This window comes from Heliangelus exortis, chromosome 3 (assembly GCF_036169615.1).
Source record: "Heliangelus exortis chromosome 3, bHelExo1.hap1, whole genome shotgun sequence".
Classification (NCBI taxonomy): Eukaryota; Metazoa; Chordata; class Aves; order Apodiformes; family Trochilidae; genus Heliangelus; species Heliangelus exortis.
In genome coordinates, this window is record NC_092424.1 from 58,767,492 (window position 1) to 58,781,764 (window position 14,273).

At 42.9% G+C, this 14,273-nt stretch overlaps 1 protein-coding gene across 3 annotated transcripts in view; it reads left to right on the forward strand.

The window, feature by feature from the left end:
* Positions 1-1,164: 1,164 nt before the first annotated feature.
* Positions 1,165-14,273, forward strand: part of SLC2A12 (solute carrier family 2 member 12) — a 33,021-nt gene continuing 19,912 nt past the window's right edge. For 2 of the 3 annotated variants that reach the window (XM_071740863.1, XM_071740864.1), the window contains exons 1-2: positions 1,165-1,506; positions 9,791-11,113. In XM_071740863.1, the coding sequence (XP_071596964.1) occupies positions 1,374-1,506; positions 9,791-11,113 (1,456 nt within the window). In that variant the 5' untranslated portion in view covers positions 1,165-1,373. The remainder of the gene's footprint in view (positions 1,507-9,790; positions 11,114-14,273) is intronic. The other variant, XM_071740862.1, reaches the window with a different exon arrangement.

A 14,273-nucleotide genomic window follows, 5' to 3' on the forward strand; every position in this document is an offset into this window, starting at 1 on the left:
GGGCCTGATAGTATCCTGTACCACCCCACTGATAGGTAGGTGGACATTTTACATGGAAAATATGTTACACATGGGAGTAGAGCTGAGCTGGCTCATTTAACTTTACAACAAAGGCACTGTCAAAACCAAACTCCCTGCTGGAACCTGTGCCCCTGTAGCATCCCTGGTGCTCCAGCTTCTGAAGCTGACAGTGACCCAGCTGTCAGACAGGGCAGTTACAGTGTCCTTTGTCAAATTTTCTTGTTAAGCAAACCCCAGTTAAAGGGTGTATCCTGCCTGCTGTACTTAAGGAAAAAATGTTTAGGAATTCTACCTCCTGGAAATATTTCAATAGCTCCCAACTTTCCACCTCAACCTTCCCTCCCACCCAATCTGCAGGTGCTAGAGTGTTAAAACACAAACGACCAAGACAAAACAGCAAGTAACGAAAGAGAGAAAGAGCACAAACAAAAAGCCTGTAGCACTGCCAGATTATACAACAGCAGTTCCCACTGGGGATAGCTTTGACAACTTGCCTTGCTGAGGCACCCAGAGGCTCCCACACCAGGCTGGGGATCAGGACCAAGACTGGGTTCAGACAGCCCTTACTGGCAACTTTCTTGCCCTAGCCCTCCCTGGCCCTGTGCTCCAGCCTCTGGCCACTGCTTCCATAGAAGCCAGTAGGGATGGAGTGACTCCCAGCAGTTCTCAGAAACAAGCCTTTGGCTCAATATGACCGAGACAGTCTCAGTTTTCCTACAAATAACTGTTACAGAAGAGAGGGTGGGTTCCATTTCATTCGCTTGTAAAATAGCATCTATGCCATGAAATATCTTGTTGCAGAATGCAAAGGGCTGCCATGGCTTTTTCTCCTTTCTGCTGTTTCTCACTACGAGTTGCTCTGAATTCACAAGAACGAAGCGATGCTGTGTGTGCCTGCTTGGTGCCCTAACTTCAGCTGATGCAACAAACACTTCCCTTCAGTACACCTTCTCTGTTAAAAACCTGTGTGTGGGAACATCAGAGGGAAGAGAGAGTGCAGGGGAGAGAGAGACCCTTTAAGCTAACGGGTAAGGAATGTGCATCGAGCTGTGTGTGGACGTATGATGCCTCCAACTATTTGTTAAAAGGCAAAAGCAATACTTCCGACAGACGGCCCTCCCCTTGCCTGCAATAGGCTCCCAAGAATAGCAACAGGCTGTGTCACTGCAAAGGGCAAAGCCTTCTGAAATAGGAACAAAGTTGTTCACAAACCACTTCGTGGTTTGCGTTTGGTTTCAGCCAGCCCCAGCAACTTGTTGCCATGAGGAAAACAGCCTTCCCTTTCCTCGGGGGACGACGAACGACAGCTGCTTTGTGAAGAGCTTCTGCCCTGAAGTGCAAAGACAGTGACAATGGTACCTGGGCAGAGTACAGAGGACCTCGGCCAGCAGAGCCAGGAGATGAGAACAGGGGAAGATGAGGAGAGCAGCCGGGGCAGCCGCCACAGAAGCCACCGCCACCTCCGCAAGCTCCCGGCTGCAGCAGGTAAGGCAGCAGAACTGGATGCCAGCTCTTGGCCAGCCCCAGGGTGCCCACAGAGCTCCTGCTCTGGGAAGAGGGAAAATCATCCCCTCGAAGGCAAGGGACTCTCTAGGCATGCTGTCTCCATTTCTAAAAGTGTGAGAGGGGAAAATGCGAGCAAGGGAGAGAAACGCCGGCTTGAATTTTGAATGAAAGGTTATGTGATCCGTTTCCCAAATGGCCTCGGTCCGACTGTTCATGCATGTGGTGTCTGTTGTGTAAATCCCTTTCCTTTTATGAAGATCAGTCACCTGAAAAATTGGAGAGCTTGCTGCCATCTAAGGTAGCAACAGTGCTCCTGTCCTTGCTTGCCTGGGAGCAATTCAGCCCTTTTCAACTGAAGGGGAAGGAGGCCACACAAACATTGCACCTGCTCATGCAGGGAGAAAGTACAGAGCTGGGGGGGGGGAACTCCCTGGGTCTTTTCTCTTGGTATTTCATGAAGAAACAGGGTTTCTGTGCTGGCACACTGAAAAATCAGCTGTATCATTTCTTATGCAAAGATATTTAAGTGCTGAGGATGAATTTCATAGCTCCTTGCCTTTCTGTCCTACCCAGACAGTTTTCCTAAGTTACAGCATGGTTTTGCATCTTGAGTTTCTGTCACTGATGACTGTGGGAAACTCACCCACCATTGTGACTTTTCTCACCCACAAGACGATTTTACCCAAACAGGAAAGCAGCATTTTAAGACAGAAACTACTCTGCCCTGAGCAGGTTTTGTTCACTTAAAAATGAACGAACTGACTGACGGGTGTATGTTCACATACTGCAGCACAGATGCTTTGTTGGAGTGTAAGAGAGATCAGTCCAGCAACATCTACTGATAACTGGAAGAAGAGGAAGCAGAGGTTAATCAAGAACAGAAAGCTAGTTGGTGTGCAGATCTACTTAACATTACCTTAGGGTATGGGGGGAGCAGATGCTTATAGGATAGTGTTACCAAAGGAAAGCAGAGCAGTTACAATAAATAAACAGCAAAGTTACTGTTAGGGGAAGTTAGACGAGTATGTGCAGTTAGAAGAGTATGTGCAAACTACACACCTGGCCTTACCCTCAGAAATGAAAGAAGTAACCTCAAGAATTTGTAATTATTTAGCTTGGAATTAAAAGAATGTTTTGATTTTTCCTGGAAAATAACAAAACAAAGCCCATTTGCCATTTAATGTAATGAAGGGCCAGACTGCTTGTTGACTTAGTGAAAATACATTGCAGAGCACAGAGAGTGATGGCCAGATGTCCAGGATGGGTCTGCCCAGGATCTTCATTCCCTGTCTTTCCTTCAGTGCCTGGGGCCTTTTGTTCATGAAATTCGAGTATTACCCTCACATCATCAGGCTTACCCTGTACAAAATATACAGTGCTTCACACCATCTCAAGAGTTTAGGTGTGTGAAAATGTGTGATACCATTATCTTCCTTCTGCCTTTTTAGTTCAATTTACAAAACTTTGTTTAGGTTTTTCCTTTCACACAAATTAACATTTGTCAAATGGTCATGATCCTACATGGCAGTGCTACTCTTTTTGGACAAATTTAATGATTTTGGGGATTTTCCAGCTCTCCTTGCAACATGGCTTTGTCCTAAAGCCACCATTTCTTTCTTCCAATAAGCTTTTGTTGGGTAATAGTTTTAGGTCCCATGCCACACTTCTACATAGACAGTTAGATCACATGTGTCTTTGCTGAGAGGAACATGGATAGCTGCACATACTGAACAGCAACTGGATCTAAGGAAATGTCAGGCATTAGAATAGATCAACAGGGAAATATATATTTCTTTACACCAGACAGCTGTATGAAAAAGGAAAGAAAGGAAGATGACTGTGACAGTGCAGAAAAAAATGGGATAATTACCTTTCACGAGAAATAAAATCATGATTGAATTATGCAGAAATTCCCAACACATTGCCATTAAAAGTTTATCTTACAGAACCATGTGATCCACGTGTTACACTCTTCAGCAAAATACTCCCCTAAAGACAATTTAGGGAATTCTAAACACTATTTCTCTGTAAAGGCAAACTTTTTTGTATGCCATATAGCACTCAGATGGAGAAGAAATATGTTGTTAAAGATAGCTTAAAATTTTCAGATACAGATGCTGTATCATGGATGAAAGTAGATATCTTGATCTATTGAAACATGGATATTCTGTGTTGTGGATTTCTATCTATGCAATGCACTCAACTCATCATGATTTTCTGTGCTTATTATCCAATGGCTGACAGAGCTTGATTTCACCTTTCAAATGACTGAATAGATGAAAGAATCATCAAGGATTTAAAGAGCGTATATTTGACCTTCCAGGAAAAGACTTCCCTTCCAAATTGAGATTTTCCTCATCTCAGATTAAATCAAAGCCAAAAGAAGAAAGCCCCATGTTGGAAGAGACCATTGAGTCCTCTCCTATAAAAATAAATATATGTGCACATAAAGTAATCTCTCCCCCAGTCCCACTAGTTTTCTGTACACATAGGGAATGGAAACTGAAAAGAAAGAAAACTACATTGCAAAAATCTCAGTGTCTGGACTAATGTGGAGTGTGGTACTACAAAGGTGAGGTTGGAAAAGGCTCCCAGGCACCTTTCCTGTAGCTTTCCTGCATGTGAACTGGGGGAAGAGTGGTGTTTCCCAGATCAGCCTTCTTACAGATCTTCCCTGGCAAAGATAATTTATCCATTATGCCCATAAAGTACATGCACAGACCAAATATTTTGCCTTTGGAAGGACTGCATTTTCCCAACCATATGCTAGAAAATAAGTAAAAGGGCACACCCTTACTACTTGGCCCCATCCAGTATCATCAGCAGTACACTCTGCTATACTACAACAGCACTTGGTCTCCTTTTCAGGAACCAAGCATAAACATTTCCAGCAAATGTTCTTAACGATAAGTTTGTTTGCCAAGTAGTTCTGCTTTTGACCTGAGTAACAGTTGTGAGAAACCATGTCGTTTACAGGGAAACTAAAGGATAGACTTTCCAATCAGTTGTCACATACCAGTCACACACTCTTTAGCCATGGTGTTTGTTGCAGTCAGGAGGAGAAAAAATTTCTCTGGAAGCCATCATTAAAATATTTTATTCCCCTGGGCTGCACACTGCCATGTATTTTGCAGGCATCTCATAAAATAAGAGAAATATGCATTTTAAGAAGCTCATTTTTTAAAAAAGGAATGCCTAAGAACTGCCAGAAACATCATTAAAAGTGACACTTAAAAGGATCGCAAGTACCTCTACTGCAACATGCTTTATCTGAAAATGTTAAAGCAAAACACATGCTGAAGTCAGAGGGAATTTTGTCTGGAGGAACAGCATGAAGGAAAACCAAGCAGAGATTTCAGGGTTTAACTCAGCAGGCAGTACTGGACAGGCAAGGCTTAGGTGCACCAACTACAACAAAACCTCATAGTGCTATAAGGATGTTTCTCAGCAAAAAAGTGCCTGTGAGGGACAAGAGGCACCGAGTTAACTGCTGAGTTTACTGCTGATAAAGCAGAAAGATAATGTGCCTCCCTCTGTATCACCTCAGAATCTGCTTTTCTTTCAGGGATCTGCTTTAGGTACAGCCCTCTGCTAGTTCTAAAAATTGTCAGAGTTTGTCACCGGACAAATGAACAAGGATACCAGTTGACCAAGTGAAAACAGACTAAGGAAACATTAAGACACTGTTTAAGCTGCTATAGTGGAAGAAAAAAGAAATATATGCTCTTGAGTGCTTCCCTAGCAACTTCCTAGGTGTCCAAGCTCCACACATAGTTTGTACAGTCACTCAGATTAAAAATAAATAATCTCCATGGTTGCTCTGACCTGAGGACCACAGGCTGAGGAGAGCACAGTCTGAATAGAAACTAACAGTGCTGCTGGTGGACTCTGTCAAGATATTTGACTTGGAACTGTCATTTTGAATGAGAAACTGGAACCACACAAAACTGACAGTCAGTCACACATCTAAAGAATTCAAAGCCATGCAGGACACAGTTCTCAAAGTATAAATAGGAGACAGCGTCCACACTGCTGTGCTACTGCTGGAGAGCCTTAAACTCAGTTTCTGTCCTTCTGTTACTTAACATTTTTCCTCAGTTGCCTGGAAGAAGATAATAAATGATTAGTTGCAGGTGATAAAAGTGACAGGTGATTGATAAATGGGATATATATCACTGGCCAAATGCAATTCAGGTGTGTTGCCATACTGAGAGCAAGCGAAGGTTTTGTGTGGGGTTCTTCTCTCAGTTTTTGGCATCTGCATTTGAGCAAGCTACACAGATTCCTTTTATAGGCAATGGAGAGGAATAGGCATATTTACCTACTCCAGACATCTAGAAATGCCTGTTTTTCAAAAGTAGTTACAGAAGGAATCTATAGATGCTGTAGTTCTCTTGCAGTTAGGTAAGTGAAACCCATCTTTTGCATTTTAATACAAATATAAAGTAATTTACGTTTCTAGCTAGGGAGTAGGAAGCCAGGCCATTTTTAAAGGAAAGGCAGTGCCTTGGAAAGACCCCAGTCAGAACAGAATTTTGTTTTTATGGAGGATAACTAGCAGAAGATGAGTTCCTATACATGGTTGTGAGTACCCTTAAGAATGCAGAGGGAATATGTCCAGTGGGAGTGGAATAATGGTGTCAAGTTCCTACCTGGCACAGCAGGAGCACTGGGTTTGGCTCACAATTACTTGAAGAATTTGATAATCTGGGTAGGGTTCAGAGAGCAGGACTTTGAATACCTAAGGTTCTGACAAAGTTATAAATCCTCAAGGGCTAAGTGGCTTATCAAGGAGAGTTCCATGGGATGACTTGGTGTCAGGCTATAATTTTGTAGTAGTGAACTCAGCTAAATGCAGGCAAATGGAGAATGGGATCTGACAATTGGAAGCTGAAGTTGCAGAAATTAAGTCTAGAAATAATTTATAGATAATCTACAGTAACAGCAATTGATCATTGAGACAAGCTATGACTTTAAGTCACTGTCTTTCAACCACTATCATTTTTCAATCAAAGTTGAGTATTTTTAATTGCTTAGTTCAAATAAAGTGTCATTTATACGTGTCTGGAGAGTTATGTTCATGAGTGTCAGACTGGACGAACCACAATGGCCTCTATTGGCTTCAAAATATAAAAATTAAAGGAAAATTTTAGGTTAAATCTACATGATTCAATGATGTAAAATATAGACGAATTCAAGAAAGCAAAACTATCAGCAATGAACAGTAGTTTGGGCAGAGCACTGTGATCACATTAGCTTCTGACCCCAAACTCATTCATTCAGCACAACACTGTGTTGTTACCAGACCTTTTTTCCAGCCGGAATACATTGGAAGGGTGTATTTTCCAAGACTAGTAATATACAGCAACCAGGCAAGTCAGAAGTGTGGAAAGGAGAAATTAGGTTTTATATTGATAAAAAGTATATTGCATGCATGCATTGGAGGTTGGAGCAAATGTAGCACAAAGCAGCTTAGCTGGAGTCAAGTGTTTCCTCCAGAGTGCTGTTCAGTGTGTGAAAGAAGTGAGATCATAGAATCATAGAATTGGCTGGGTTGGAAGGGACCTCAGAGATCATCAAGTCCAACCCTTGATCCACTACCACTGCAGTTACCAGACCATGGCACTGAGTGCCACATCCAGTCTCTTTTTAAATATCTCCAGGGACGGAGAATCCACCACTTCCCGGGGCAGCCCATTCCAATGTCTGATCACCCTCTCAGTAAAGAAATTCTTTCTAATGTCCAACCTAAACCTCCCCTGGCACAATTTGAGACCGTGCCCTCTTGTCTTGCTGAGGGTTGCCTGGGAAAAGAGACCAACCCCCCCTGGCTACACCCTCCTTTCAGGGAGTTGTAGAGAGTGATGAGGTCTCCCCTGAGCCTCCTCTTCTCCAGGCTGAACAGCCCCAGCTCCCTCAGCCTCTCCTCATAGGATCTGTGCTGGAGTCCCTTCACCAGCCTGGTTGCCCTCCTTTGGACCTGCTCCAGGACCTCGATATCCTTCCTGAACTGAGGGGCCCAGAACTGGACACAGGACTCGAGGTGTGGCCTCACCAGCGCTGAGTACAGGGGCAGAATCACTTCCTTGGGCCTGCTGGCCACGCTGTTCCTGATCCAGGCCAGGATGCCATTGGCCTTCTTGGCCACCTGGGCACACTGCTGGCTCATGTTCAGCTTCCTGCCAATCCAGACTCCCAGGTCCCTCTCTGTCTGGCTGCTCTCCAACCACACTAAGATGCCCTAACTCATATACTAACCTCTGTTTAAAGTAAGTGCAATGATCTTGGATACGGCAGACATGAAGGAAGAAGCAGCTTTAGCCATAAGGCAGACATGGATAACACAGTATACATTTAAAAAATTTTTTTTCTGATATTTTCTTCATGCTGTTCCACCTCCACCACAACAAATTTACAATCCACCCCACCTTCTGGATGACTTCTGAAAATACTCCCATTTCCCCCATGCCCTTATGTGCTTTTTTTAATGTGCCCTTATATGCCCATGTGCTTTTAACCTCTCTCATCTATGTCTGGTTTGCCAGCTGTCTGAGTCCAGAGGCAGAGTGGGCTGAGGTATGATGGGTGCACCCAATAGCTCAGAGCTGCTGGTAGGAAAGCCAATAGGTGATATTTATCTTAACAGGGCTTACACATCTCTCCTGACTCCGGAGGCACAGCTTATAGTCACACAGTTATACTCTGCTACCTTCCAAAATAACCCAGCCTCCTGTGAGCCAGGCTACCTCCAGGAATCATGAGGAAACCCTGAGGTGGCTTGGGGCACAACCATCCCAGGGACTATGCCAGCAATGTAGTGGGATACACAGCCAATGCCAGGGTCCAATCCTGAGCTCTGCTATTGCTCATCTTAGTAATGCAGGCATATTGCTAGGGCTGCTCTCCTCCCCTCTCTTCACAATATGCTTAAGAAATGTAATAACCTCTGACAAACGGGACTGATCCTTGCCAATGTGCTCAGAAGTTACTGGCAAGAAACTCCAGGCAGCCAGAATGATCAAAGACCCTTAATGCCTTAGAAAAATAAGCTAAAAATAAACAAAATCTATGTATCATTTTCAATAGGTCCATATACCCCTTTCCAGCCAAGCCAAGCTGGCAAGTACTTGTTCCAGGAGAGTTAACTGGAACACAGACTCTGTTACACTGCAAAAGCTACCTCTCCTCACACATGTCCTATCTTTTCAGCTAACCAGAAAAATCAAAGTCAACTCACTCTTTTCCTAGTTGTGTGGCAGCCAACCTCGTGATGAGAGTAAAATCATACTAGGAGAAAGAACAGGACCAACAATAACAAACTGATATATTCCTCAAGGTTTAGGGTGCAAAAGGCTTCACAGTTAGTAGAATGCTATCACTCAAATCTATCTTGTAACAATAAACAATGAATTGCAGTTGTATAAAATGAGTTTGTTTTAAAGTGGATGTTCAAAGGCATATAATCTCCGTTTGGTTTATGTTTTCACCATCTGTTTTTTATTCCTGACATCATGACTGTCATAAGCTATGCAAAATATTTGATCCTGGTATTCCAAAGAATCTGAGATTAGTAATGAGCAAAGCCCAGAAAGTTCATAAGTTCATGACTTTTTACCTCAAAAATTGGTTTCCCTAGAATGTTCCAGCTATCTGGATCAGCCTGGTGTTCAGTGAATAAGTTTCTGTTTGACAAAATAAATCAACTGATATCAGCAGTCTTCATGGCATCCTCAGATGGAGCAAATGAATTAGTAAGTGGCAAGAGAAAACTTGTTACTTATTCAAGTTAAGGCTTAAGAAATTTAGCTGGGAAACTGCTGCTTTCCTTGCCCATGGTACACCAGTTGACTGAACAAGATTTCCACAGTTCAGTACAGAAAAAAAAAAACCAGTGAGAATGTCTCACAGCAAAAATTGCTCTTTTACCAAAGGTTGTGTATTTATTGTCAGTGTTGTGTTTTGAAACAATATTCTGAGGCAGAAGGCTTCATTATTTAGGGCCTGATCAAAACCTTATTGCCTTCTAATCAGAAAGATAAGAAACCTAAAAGGATTCAAATTAAAGAGGGTTTTATATGAATTTAAAAGTCCTATCTCTTTTTTTTCTTTTAAGAAATAGCCTTTGGGTTTGCATACACCTAACAGCTTTACCTAAAAGTTTCAAAAAGATTTTTTGGACTGATATATCAAATAAAGTTATTAGTTGCCAGAATGTTGCAGAAGTCACACTTTTGAAATCCGTGTGTTTCTTCTCTTATTTCAGGCTGTGGAACATTTACATTTCTGACTTCTGCCATTGCTGCTGTAAGTGGACTTCTGATGGGTTATGAGTTGGGCCTTATCTCTGGAGCTCTCCTTCAGATGGGCAGCATATTGGCACTCTCTTGCAGAGAGCAGGAAATTGTTGTAAGTTCCTTACTTTTTGGGGCCTTATTTGCAGCCCTTACTGGTGGCTTCCTGATAGACCGATTTGGAAGGAGACTTTCTATTATTGTTGCATCTTCTTTACTCGTGTTGGGGAGTTTGATTTTACTGCCCTATGAATCATATGGGATACTTATTGTGGGACGGATTGCCATAGGTGTTTCCATATCACTATCATCAATTGCAACGTGTGTATATATTGCTGAGATCGCCCCACAGCACAGAAGAGGACTCCTTGTATCATTAAATGAACTCATGATTGTGATAGGTATTCTCTGTGCCTATATTTCAAATTATGCCTTTGCCAGTGTATCTCATGGCTGGAAGTACATGTTTGGCCTTGTGATTCCCTTAGGTGCTTTGCAGGCTATTGCCATGTATTTCCTTCCTCCAAGTCCTCGGTTTCTTGTAATGAAAAATAATGATGAAGCTGCAAGAAAAGTACTGGAAAGGCTACGAGAAACATCAGATGCTACTAAAGAACTTACTGTGATCAAGTCTTCCCTGAAAGATGAAAATCAGTATGGTTTCTTGGACTTGTTTCGTTCAAAAAGCAACATGAGGGCCCGAATGTTGGTAGGACTCACTCTAGTATTTTTTGTCCAAACAACTGGTCAACCCAACATTTTATTTTACGCATCAACTGTGTTGAAGTCAGTTGGATTCCAGAGCAATGAAGCTGCCAGCTTGGCTTCTACTGGAGTTGGAGTGGTTAAAGTGGTCAGCACAGTCCCAGCCACAGTTTTTGTGGACCAAGTTGGAAGTAAAACTTTTCTGTGCATTGGCTCTTCTGTTATGGCAGTGTCGTTGGTGACTATGGGGTTGGTGAACCGTAACATACATGTGAATTTCACAAATGTCTGTAGAAGCCAACCTCCAGAGGATTTATTTCTCCAGAGACCAGGGAACCTCACTGGTGTCACCAATGGGAGTCTCAAGGACCTCTTTGCTAGAATGACTTCACCAGAAAGATTCTCATTTGATGCACAGAGAGGCCCAGGTGTTGCCAGAACAGGAGAGCTGAACAGAACTACCCTGGTGGGAGGCAAAAGCACAAGAGGCTCTCACATGGAAAGTGAGGAGGTTCCTGTTGTTCTGAAGTGGCTGTCACTGGCCAGCCTGCTCGTTTATGTTGCTGCATTTTCCATAGGTCTTGGACCAAGTAAGTGTTTCTTTTTTCTAACTCTTTCTAAAGGTTCACTTAAAAGCGGATTAAGTGCTGGAGAGACATGCCTGTCTTGGCATCAGGCAGTTCCCAAGCTGGGCAAAGCAGTGTATTCTACTAATATATGCTGGTGTTGTCACAGACCATTCTGAAGGGCCTGGGGTGTACTTTTTAGGAAGTCCTGCACATTTTTAAATGGCCTGATCTCCCTTCAATTCAGTGAAATTAACTGTGTCTCTACAGCGAAGTGGAGAACTACTGTGAGCTTTGTACAGCAAAATTATGGGGGCCCTGGCTATCTTTCCTCTTCCTAGTCTATCATATCCTTACATTGGGAATGTTAAGATGTAGGCATTTGCTGCTGCTAACTCATAAACTCAAGAGAATGATAACCTCTAGCCTTCTACATGATGTGATACCGTCAAATCCTAAATGCAAGGATGCCCGAGTCCCACTGAGGATCTGGCCTTCAGACTATTGAACAGCCTTTAGTTATAGGAAAGACATTCCATGAGCAAAGTCCATGAGCAAATTGTATCACCACTACCTGTGCTGACCAGAACACGTGGAAGAGCACAAGGGCACATCACTGTACAACTGAGGTACAGCTGTAGCTGCCATTGCACTCACAGGGTTCCCACTCTCTCCAGAGAAGGAGGTGTCTGATATTCCCTGGCACTAGCAATAAAATGTCTTGATTTTGTTTTCTTTTGTTTCAATAGCACTTGCATATTGTTATATGAAGGGGTTGGTTTTTTGAGCCACACTGCAAAAACCAGATCCATAGAGCCCATTATTTATTAACAGACTGAAAGTGCTCTTGTGCCCTGGCTGAAACTTGCCCTGCAAACACACTGTTCTTCTGCTGCACTAGTATGATAAAAAGCTTGACACAAAAATATAACCCGACAATTGCACTAACAGCAACTTGCCTGCAGGATTTATTTATTTTAAACATTACTCACTGTGAGAGCAGCATGAGATTAGCATTCATTGCCAGGGCAGCAAGCTTGACTGTGTTATTGCAACATTATTCCCTCCCCTTACAGGCCAACTCAGGCCTGGATTCTGCTTTCTGTGACATAGGTTCAAAACCAGGGGTGCAGCCCTGAAAAGAAAACGTTACTTGAGCTTACTTGGATGTTTCAAGAACATATTTAATGACCCTCAAGGCAGGGGCACACGTTCAGGCTTGGCCTCCCGTTGAAAGATGCTTTCCTGTTTACCTGGCTGCAAATGGGTTCTGGGTTCCATTTGAGTTGGTCTGGGTGACAGTAATGATAATGACATCAGCTTCTACAGAAGGGCTACAGAAACTGAGATGTATTTTCCAGTTTAACGTGAGAGTCTTAGAGGTCCATACATGTTTTCTGACCTCTTTCTGAACTAAGAGCACAAATGCTCTAAGGCAGCAAATGGGAAAAAGCAGACATGGTCTTAGCTCCAGCAGGTTCAAGTCACATAGAATAGAGCAAGGGTGAGGCAATTTAAACTGACAGTTAGATATATCTGCATAGCAAGTGAAGGCCAGGTCTAGAACAGATACAGGTATTTTGAAAAGTACTTCCAAGACATTTTCACACCTTTAAAAATATGATGTTCTGTTAAAATTGACAGCATCTCCCCATCCTGCTGTCTAAGGTGAAGGTGGTGCTGGCAATGTGTTTGTGACTTACAGATCAAATCAGCCTCTTTTGGACAAAGAACTGAGAGGATCTTGCTCTTTTCCTTCCACCTCATGAGGCATTTCTGGAACAAACCTACCCACTTTATTTTGAGTCCATGCTGCATTATCTTCTGTGGGGGTAAAGGAAAGTCTATGTAATGCTATTAGGAAAATGGCATACTTCATAGGGCAGACTATGCAACCTGAGCCAGATCACCTTTTTTTTAATTCCTTTGTCTTTTTTTTCCCCTTCCTTTTTTTTGGGCGTTTCTAATTGAAGTGGTAGTTACAGTCCTGCTTTGCACAGCAGACATTCATATGTGTTGTGTTTTTTCATGGTTTCTCTTTTGTCTCCAAATTACATGAAGTAGACTAACTTTTTGATGAACAAAACATATGCTAAATATATTTATTGCCATTTATCAAAGCACAGTGATGAGCACTCAAAAGCAGACAGCAAGAGATAAAAGCCATTTTTGCATTATAAAAAAATTCACAGACTAGCAAACATCTGCTTTGTCACTCTTTTGATTCTGGGGTGCTCTGTATATCATCAACCCTTAGGCGAGATAAAAGGAGCATTTCTGCTGCTCTGTTTTTGGATTAATTATGTTTGAGGAACTGCAATTCAACTGCTTGTTCACACACAATTTCACACAATCATGAGGACTTCTTGTAGGTGCAACAAATCAGAATTGGATCACTTTGCAGAACAGCACATGCTGTCTCTCTGGGGGTGCTTGGCAGAGGCGTTTCAAGGCAGTCATTAGCTGAGGGGACTTATTCTCAACAGGGAAAGGTGCCTGCAGAGCCCTCAAGAAACCATACTCTGGCTGCCACATGGAAGGTGAGGAGCGTGAGAGGGGTTCTTCATTGTTTTCAAAACGTTTGCAAGGAAAGGTGATCAAACCTGCTCCACATGGAGGGGATAAAACAAGAAATCGGAGCCTCAGGGAAATGCTGCCATGCCTTGCACAGGGAGCAGTGAGTGCAGGCTAATGAGATGAGAGCAGTGTGGAGGCAAATAACCAATTCATCCCCTAAAAGCTCACTGTGACCCTGGAAATTAATTTAACACAAAGGACACTCAGAGAAATTCTAATCAGAGCTACAGCCACCCACGACCATTTAGTAAATGACACAGGGTTATCTGAAACGGTTGCAAAGCATCTCATTTGCCTGATGTTCTGTTCAGACTACTTGAGGGATAAAACATAGAAATTCTTATAGAGGGGTGCCCTGTCCTTCACTCACTGCTGTTGAATGCTGCAACATATTGAGATGCAGGAACCATGAAAGCCAAACTCCTGGAGTATCAGACTTATTTTCCAAAATAAAGCTGTAAATGTGGGACTCTTGGGGTTGGATGGGGCGGGCATGAGCTTTTGGTTAACAGCTGAGAGGCAGCTCTCACCCTTCTGAAATGGAGTGGGTGCCCAGAGCTCTGCTGCTTTCTTCACAGACCTCATGAACAAAATTCAGATTCTGGTG